The sequence below is a fragment of the Balaenoptera physalus genome (genome assembly GCF_965194825.1).
Source record: "Balaenoptera physalus genome assembly, chromosome: 1".
Taxonomy (NCBI): Eukaryota; Metazoa; Chordata; class Mammalia; order Artiodactyla; family Balaenopteridae; genus Balaenoptera; species Balaenoptera physalus.
In genome coordinates, this window is record NC_138882.1 from 34192164 (window position 1) to 34201356 (window position 9193).

Here is a 9193-nt window from a genome sequence, read left to right on the forward strand (position 1 = left end):
TCCAGACAAGCCCTCTTACCTGGAGTGGAGACAAGGGCCACAGCGGCCAGCATTAGCAAGTGTGATTTCCTCCTGGTAGGTGTCCCCATGGTGAGCGTTCCAGGCAGAAGTGGGGAGCGGAGGAGAGGAGCCTCAGTCCTGCCCAGGGAGAGTCTGGCTGGAGGCTGAGAAGGACCTAGGGAGGCAGAAAGACAGGGGGGGACTCAGCTGAGGAGGGCCCCTCCCAGCTCCAGGCACATCTGGGTCGGCGATGCTTTTGCCTCAGCCTGGGGAGAGGCTGGAATTGCTCTCACCCTCCCCAGGGCCCCAGGGGAAGGGGCTTGGCCATTACCAAGGAGCTCTTTCCAGGGCCGAGTGCCTCCTGCTGGCCCCCTGGGAGTCTGGCTCTGCCCTGTACCCTCACCCCACCTCCCGTGCAGCCAGCAGGGTGTTGCTCAGGGAGTGAAAGCAGTGACTAATTGGGAGGCGAGCAGCCACCGCCTGCTCACCCGGTAATAGCTCTCAGCGCAGGGCCAGAAGAGAGCAGGGCCCGTGCCTGGGTTTGGGGAACTAGTAACATCTTCTAGGAATCGGGCCCGCTTTCCCCTGCCCCACACACAGCTGCCTGGGTGGGGGGTAATAAGCCCCTCTGGGAGCTGCATCAAGTCTCTGGGAACCAGCCTTATTTTTCTACCAGTGAGGAGGAGTTTCATTGATTCGTCCACACCCTCTCACCTGGGCCCCAGGTAAGGCACTTAGGTACTGTGCATGATGGAGCCATAACCTTGGCCCCCTTAGTAAGGCTTCCCAACCAGATGGGCTAGAGGGCCTGGACAGGCCTTCTGGGCTGAAAGAGTTAACGCAGCTCCTAGAGGAGCCTCCCTCTTGCCGAGATGAGCAGAGATTTGGTTAAATCCTGGAGCCCTGGAGAACCTGCTCCCTGGGGGACACCGAGAGCAAGTCAGAGCCCCCCTCCATCAGTCTGAGAGAGGGGGGTCTCATCCTGGGGGGAGAGCAGGTCCAGCCTTCCACCTACTCCCCATCTCCAGGCTGTCTTGCCCAGTTTGGGGCGGGGAGAGTGTGGAATCTCAGGGGCCTGCTTCTTGGTTACCAGACTGAGTCTGGGTCACTGGGCTCCCAGGCTACTGGGAGCCAGATCACCCTGCTGCATATTCTGCTTCTCTGCCCTGCTACCTGCTTTGCAGAAAACTAAGAGCAGAAGGTGGGGATCTAAGGTTGAGGGAGAGAGCCCGGCCGGGGGCTCTTCCACTAACTGGCTTCAAGACCCACGCCAGCTCTGTGCCTCCGTGTGCTCATCTGTGAAATGGTTGCTCTCTAGCGTCTCTTCCAGCGCGGAGACTGTGATGCTCCCAGAGAGTGCAGGGTGGCCGAGGGCCTGGGAATGCTGCCCCTGGATGGGAGTGGGGAGGTGGAGGAGGCAGGCTGCCGATGACCTGAGTCTGCCTCTAGGGCCAGTGCAGAGTCCGAAGACCGGTGCAAGCTCAGGGTCTCCCGGCCTCACTGCGGGCTCTATTCCCCGGGAAATAGAGGGCTCCCAAATGCCCTTAAACCTCAATGTTGATCACCACCACCCCGTTCCTGCCTTCCCAACGGTCACGGCTGGCACCAAAGGAGCAGGCGGGGGGTGGGGGGAAGAGAGGGGAGAAGTGGGCCCAGGGCCCGTCAGGGAGGATATAGGCTGAGAAGCTTGGTGTTCCGGTGCGAGTGGCGTGGCGGGAGTAGTGTTTAAACAGATGGCACTCCCTCCCCCGCCCCAACTCCAGCCTCATACCTACCTCCCTGTGTCAGGAAGGGGGCCAGGTGCCACCTCTCCACCTGTCCCTCCCTATTCTTGCCGCTGTCAGTTCCAGACTTGAACCCAGAGGTTCAGCACTTCCAGCCCGTCCAACACGCCCCCAGCACCCTCAGCGCAGAATAGGTATCACTTGTGTGTTGTATTTAACAGCTTGAGAACAGCTGTGATTGTATGCCTCCATGTCACATGCTCACACTCACACTCACACAGTGGGCTGACCAGTCTTCAGTGCTGCCCAAGGGCAACCCTAGGGCACACACACACACACACACACACACACCCCTCATACTCCCTCTCACACACATTGTCTCTCACTCACACACTCCCTCCCTCTCTCTCATACACACATACACTCTCACACAGGCTCTCAGGTTGCTGGGGTCAGCAGGGTGCTTAGCCATGGAAGAATCTAGAAGCAGGACCCTGGATGGTACACAAATGCAGGAAGCTGTCCTCATGATAGGGAGCCACTGGGGCACTGGGAACCACAACAGGCTTTGGAATCGATGGACAGGAGTTGGTGACCTTGGCTTCATCTCCTAACAGTGTTGGGAGCTTGGACAAGTTATCTCCCCTGGTGGACCTGTTTTCTCATCTGTGAAGTGGAGATCGTAACACTTCCTTTGCAGAGCTGTTCTGAGTGTTGAATGAGGTATGGAGTGCCCTGCAGAGGCAGTCTTGGGGCTGTTTGGACTTGCCTTGGGGTAGCGGTGAGGATAGGGGCGTGGAGAGAAGATGGGGCACCAGGCCCCCTCCCCACTTCAGCCAGAGCAACTCCACTTATACTTGCTTTATCTGCTGGACTTCCCTCCGAGGTTCCCTTTACACAAAGGTTTCCGCAGCTCCGAAGAGTTTGAAAACGCCCCTTTGGCACAGGTGTGCCCCGTCCGGAGTCTGGCACAGAGAAGGTGCTCAGTCATCGTTTGCTTCCTGCCCTTTGTCTGCCTGCCAGTCTTGAGAGCTCAGCGAGGGGGTAGGGTGTGGGCTCGGGGAGACAGGCACTTATCCCGAGTGTGTCCGAGCAAAGCTGAAACAGACGGGCAGGGACCTGCGGCCGGGGCTGGAGACTCCGGGGACGAGCCTGCTGCTGCCCGTCTGCCGTTGCCCACCAGCAGTGCTGGAGAGAGTGGGGTGGGTGTGCGTGTGTGCGTGTGTACGCATGTATGTGATGTTTGTGCATATCTGTGTGTTCTGTCTCTATGTCCCTGTGTACATGTGTGGTCTAGTCTTGTGTCTCTGTGTATATGCATGTGTCTGTATATGAGTACATCTGGTCTTTGTGTATTGAATATATGCCTCTGTGTGTGTGTGTGTCTGTGTCTTGTGTCCCAGCCCTGCCTTGTTTCCCGGTGATCTACCAGGAGCCCTGCACCCTGGATCATTCACCTCCACCCCACAGTGGTCAGAATTATCTGTTCTCTCTCTTACCATAAGTAATTACCATACATCACGGATAATACAATCCCTCTGCTCATCCTAAACTTTGATGTAATCCAGACTTTTATCAGTCACCTCTGGGCTCAAGGGCCCTGGGCACTCCCTGGGGCCTGAGACCTGCAGCCTCAGAGGAGACATGGGTCAGGGAGGGCCTGGTACCAGGAAGCACCTAGGGTTGCCCTCGGGGAGCATTAGAGGCTGATCAACCCAATCAGATGTACATTGAGCCAAGGCCACTGTGTGCTAAGGCCTCGTGTGAACGCACATCCCCACCCCCCCAGAGCTTGGGTCAAAGGTTGGAGCTTATTTCCTCCCTGACACGAGGCAGTTGGTATCCAGTCTTGCCCTGCGTCCATTCCCATTGCGTATTTAACACCACGTGCCAGGCATTGTGCTAAGTGCTGGGGAGGCAGGAATAAAAACACCGCCTTTGCCGAGCTCCCTGCCCAGCTGAGTGCAGCGGGAGATGTGCTCACAAGCTGCATGGGCCAGTCGTCTCCCCATAACATCTGCCCTGTGACACATTCTAGAATACCCAGGATGGAGGAGGCCTTTTTGTCAAGAGCAAGGCCGGAGTGGAGCTATGCCAGGCCTAGAGCTGGCCCTGTGGACCCTGAGCCAGCCAAGCCTGGCCCCGGCCAGCTGCCCTGGTGCAGGGGTGCAGGCACAGGCTGGCAAAGGCGGACACAGGCTGTCACCATTCAGGGCCGGTCCTGGGAGAACGTGGGGGGCTCATAATCTGCTTGGGGTTCCGGGAGACCAGGGGGAGCTGGCCGAATTGCTGGGCCCAGGAGACAAAAGGGCCTGGAGGACAGCTGGGGGATGGAAGGCTGTGAGCTGGACTCCAGGGTTTGCTGGGCTGAGGACCCTTGCACAGAGGTGTCGGAAAATGAAAGACGCACTCCGCCCAAGTGCTTTCCCTTGGGGTACTGAGCTCCTGGCCCCAAGCCTGTCTCTCCTTCCCCCTGGACAATGGAGATTTGAGCAGCTTTGGGATAGAAGGAGTTTGGAGCCCATTTGAGGGCAGAGACTAAGTGACTTGTTATAAGCTGACAGGTATTATAGGAGCCCCTCGGGTCCCCACCGTGCTCCACCTAGCAGCGCAGCACACTGGCTTAGTGGGGTGGGCTCTTGCGTTGACAGGCCTGACAATTACTAGCCAGTGTAACCTTAGTATAACTAACCAGCGTAACCCCAGTTATTACGTTCATTACTTAACCTCTCTGAGCCTCAGTCTCCATCTGCAAAATGGGGATGAGAGGGGTAGTACCCACCTCCCGGGACCCCTGTGAGGTCAGCACAATTCCTAGCCCACAATAAGTGCTTGGGAAAGATCAGAGCTCATCACTGAGAACCCTCATGGGCCTCGAGCACAGACCCCAGCACACCGAGGGACACACAAGTGTGTCGACAGACACTGTGCCCGGCTGTGAGTCGGGCTCACTTCCACACAGTCGCGACATCCGGCCAGGCTCACATGTGTCGAGAACGCTGAGAGTCTCCCACAGTCTCCCTGGGCGGGTGCCTTCCTGCTGTACCCCACAGGCGTGGCGGGCCTGGGCCAGCACTGGCGGGCATGCCGTTCCAGACAAGGCACAAGGACACACAGAGACTCGTCCAGACACCACGTGTTCAGGAGAGCACGGGGCTCGGACATCCACGTGGGCTCCCCCAAATAGGTGCTCCTCCTCAGCCACCCCACCTCCTGCCTGTGGGGTGTACGATGGGAGGGGGACTCTACCTACGAAAGGAATTGCCACCTGGGATGGGACCACTGTCTTCCGGGAAGGTCTGAGCCATGCCCACACCCCATGGGAGGATGGGGTGTCCTCAGCGGCCTGGTGGGCCCACGTGCCTGGTGGCAGGAGCTGGCAGGAAGAGGACTGGAGCTGAGAGGCCTCGGTGCGGGCAGGGCCGGTGCCCTGAGCTGGAGGAGGTCCTTCAGGCATATTTGGGTGGGATAGGGACCTTCTCAGTCCCCAGGGGGGGACAGGGACTGCTTGGTGACAGGGCAGTCTTGCAGCTGGGTCCCTCCCCAGCCTGTTCTGTGTGCTCCCTCTCTTCCCACCCCTCGGTGTTCTCTGCAGGCTCTTTGTATTTGCAGCTGGTTCCCTGAGGCCCCAGCCCTGGCACTGCCGTGCCCTCTGGGGAGAGCTGTGACTCCCAGGCTCATGGGTTTGCCTGAGCTTGTGGCACGGGGCCGGGGAAGGCCGGCCCTTGATCTGCAGCCGGGAGTCTTTGGCCCTTCTGTCCCCACCCTCTCCACTGAAGAGACCCCTCAAAGTGGGGAGTGGGCAGAAGGGGAGAGCCTTGCATTCTCCTGGGAGGACCTGGGGGTGGGCAAGTAGCACCCAGACTCGAGGTCTTCCTACTTGCCTGCCTACTCCGTGTGGGGTCTGGGGGCAGAACGAGTGAGGGCTTTGGGAGAAGGGCCCCTTTTGAGACATCAGGCGTAGGAGCAATTGTTTCAACTTGGTTCAGAAGATACAAATCGGGAAGAAACTAGTGGAGCAACTTTGCATGTCCCCTCATCTCTGCTGAGAGGTGACTCCCTCTAATTCCTGGACAGGCTGGTTCAGAACCAAGCCTGGTCCAGGTGGGTTTGAACTTGCTCCTCCCCTCAGGCTAGTTTCCGCTCTAGGGCCCAGATTAACTGCACCTGTTGGGCTGCACCGCAGGAAGGCCACCCTTCAGCCAGAGCCAGGGTCGGGGAGCCTTTTGGTCTATGAGGTCGGTGGACATTCAGAGGATGTGGGCTGGGCTGGAGGAGACCCAGCAGGTTTCATCTGGATGGGTGCCCCAAGTGTGGGGTGGGGCTCATCGGATAAAGATGCTGAGGTGCACTTGGGTCTGCATGTGTTCTGGGATGGAGTGTATTCAGTTTTGGGTGAGAATGTCACACACTTTTGCCTTTGTTTGCATCCTCTCTGGGTAAACAAGGAAACATGGGCTCATTTTGTATCAAGAGAACTCATTAAACCCATGGAAGTACTTCTTTACTCCAGGACAGTTACCACTGGGGCACAGAACCCATGGAAACTCCCATGAATGTTCCAAGTTAGCAAAGTCCTGGGGGGTTTGGTCTAGATTAGGGAGGTCCAGAAGGTTGAGAGGTGGCCAGCATGCAGGAGGGAGAGAAAAAGATATCTGTCTTCTTATGGATTCCTGAGTCACCTCCCCCTGTACCATTTGCAAGAGGATAACCTGAGGCTGGGAGAAATTAACAGGTCACCTAGCCCAACCTCTACTTCTAGGCAGGACTGTCTCTAAGCTTGGACAGACTCCAGTTCTCCACACCCTCATAGAGTCATTGGAAAGGAGGTTGCCCTACTTCCTCATGGCACGTCTTCCTGGTGAGGAAGTGTCTCCTGCAGTCTAGCTTCAATCCCTCTTGCTTCACTGGCATATCTTTTGCTCTAGTTCTTCTTTCGCTGTGTATCAATCCTCAACCCTGTGGTTCCAACCTCAGGCATAAATGTGTGTAGATAAGCTTTCTCACAAACATTTGGCTGAGGATGTTTCTGGGAGGTGAGGCACAGTGCATTCTCCAAACCACCCCAAAGGTATTGCTTCCCTGATGGCCTTAAAGTCAGAGAGGATACCTTGGGGGCACCTCCTTCTTTGTACTTACTCCTGAGGAGCAAGTCTGGTCAGTCGGTCAGAGACAATGTGTGCAACCATCCCATTGAGCACACTTCTTCAGAGGCCCATCCCACACGTGTCTCTATTTGAACAACTGCTGGCAGAGAAGGTGCTGGAATGGAGTTGCATAAGGAGTGAAATCTGGCAGGGGGAACGGTGCGGGGTAGGTGGAGGAGTGCATTCGACCAGGAAGGGAATGTGAGGACAGAGCTTGGCCGGGTGGGGCATAGAAGATGGGTGGGGAATAAGAGAGAGAGAGCAGGGGACACCTTTCCTAGGGCAGTGTGCCCCTGCTTCCCTCACGGCTCACGGTGAGCCCCAGAAGGACAGGTGGATCTTGGGTGACTTTGATGCCATGGGCTCTGCGGCCCCTCCCTGTCTGTCTCACCTCCCACCTCCCGCTTGCTGGCTGGTGACTCCTGATAGATCTCATGGGAAATTAGGAAGAACTTTGACCTTGTGGTCAAAGCCTTCCTTGAGTGGTCCTGCAGCCTTGATAGAAGGGGTTAACTGTGGGGCACCCTGGGGAAGGGCTTGGATGCTGTTGTGTCTAAGGGCAGAACTCCCTCCCCCCGAGGACAGGAGTCAGGGCACCATCTCCCTGCTCCACCTCCAGCCTCTCCCACAGGTGGCCCACCCTTTGCTGCCCTTGATCTCCAGTGGCTCTGAGTGCAACTGGGAGGCGGGGACTCAGAGGCTAAGTGGAGGTAGGGGCTCTCTGGCCAGGAGGTTGGGAGAGGAGCCTGAGACTGCTGCCCAGAATGAGGTCAGATCACTGACCTCCTGGGTTATTTGGGCTCTTCCTCCTCCTGCTTCCCTTTGAGCAGAAGAGAAAGGATGCCAGCTGGACTGGGAAGGGAGTTTGGGGCCTTGGGGAGTCAGGCTGAGAGGAAAGGGTGATAAGAGTCTGACCAGTTGCAGGCTGGACATGAAGTGGGAGAAGTTAAGGGCAGGAAACCTGGGGGCTAAAAAAACCTGCCCTTCTCCAGGGCAGGGGCCATGGGTACTCACAGCTCACTCCATCCTGGTCTGTCTAGATTCCCAAACCTCCAAACAACCTTGACTGACAACTTTTCCTCCTGGGACACAGGCTCAGCCCCCAGTGCTCTGTGGCTGAAGGGTCCCTGGCTTTGTGCCTGTGTAGGGTCAGGACTCTCTCCTTCCACAGGCACTGTCTCAGCTCACCGGTTTCCTTGCCTCCCAGACCTGGGAATCCCTCCTGGAGAAGGTGATGGGATTCATCTCTGGACACTGGCTGGGGCTGCTTCCCCCACCCCTGGCTATTATGTAAGCCCCACGGTGCTGGACAGAAGGTTTGTCCTCTCTTTCTAGACTCCCTAAACGGTGCCCCTCCCTCTTCTAGCCTAGCCCCTTTCCCCAATGGAAAGCCAAACTTCTGCAAATCCTTTCTTCCCACCAGTGAGGATGAGGGGGAGGGATCCGAGGAGAAGATAAGGTTGGGGAGGGGGGAAGGAATGTGACTTGCCTCAGTTTCTACTCTCTATGTCCCCGCTCCAGGACAGGGCTTTGCCCAAACTTGTGCTCCAGTCTCTCCTTGTCTCCCACAGCCTTCCCCTCTGTCGAACAGAAGCAAGACTTTGCAAAGAGGCCACCCTGCACAGGCAGACCCAGGGGGACCTCAAGTCTGGGCAGTCAGGCTCAATTCCATCCAGGGATATCTGGGGGCAGGTCAGGGTCTGGAACTTGGCCTCATGGACGGTCAAGCCCTGGACCAGGGATGCGGGGCAGGCCCATAGCCTCTGCCCTCTCCGGAGGCAGTTGTTGCTACCAGCCTGTGGCTTGAATTCCTGGACACACTGCTGGGGTCCAGCTTCCGGGCCAGGCTTGGCCTGCTAGGGCCCTCAAGGATGCCACCCACGTAGGGCGGAGGGGATCTCCAGTCCTGGTGGCCCCTGTGGGGCTGGGGTGAGAAGTCAGACTGGCCCCTGCCAACCAGCTGGGGTTCCTGCCCTGTCCCTGCCCCCTCCCAAGTTGCCAGGAAACTGAACGCAGAGCCCCTGCCCACAGCAGCGCCCTGGGAAGCCCCAGGACTGGAGGAGACAAAAGCGATTGGCACCTACCTGGGGTGAAAGAAGGGTGTTGGCTGCGGTAGGTGGACGCTGCTCATGCCGGGGAGCCAGAGCCAGCCCAGCCGCCAGCCCCCTGGGCCGCCCTCCTCTCCTCCCGGCTCGCCTCAGCCTCAGCTGATCCCTGCTGTCCTGGCGCGGCAGCGGCGGCAGTGGCGGTGGCGGGTGAGGGCGCGCGTGTGTGTGTGTGTGTGTGTGTGTGCGCGCTGGAGCCACTGCAGCATCTCTGCAT

At 58.0% G+C, this 9193-nt stretch overlaps 1 protein-coding gene across 3 annotated transcripts in view; it reads right to left on the bottom strand.

Annotated features, from left to right (window-relative positions):
* Window positions 1-9193, bottom strand: part of CNTN2 (contactin 2) — a 43079-nt gene that overhangs the window by 22726 nt on the left and 11160 nt on the right. Inside the window, exons 1-3 of one of the 3 annotated variants that reach the window (XM_082461965.1) lie at window positions 8956-9037; window positions 6864-8451; window positions 20-175 (exon numbers count right to left, since the gene is read on the bottom strand). In XM_082461965.1, the coding sequence (XP_082318091.1) occupies window positions 20-89 (70 nt within the window). In that variant the 5' untranslated portion in view covers window positions 90-175; window positions 6864-8451; window positions 8956-9037. Of the gene's footprint in view, window positions 1-19; window positions 299-6863; window positions 8452-8955; window positions 9038-9193 lie in introns of those variants that run through there. The other 2 variants (XM_082461967.1, XM_082461966.1) reach the window with 2 other exon arrangements.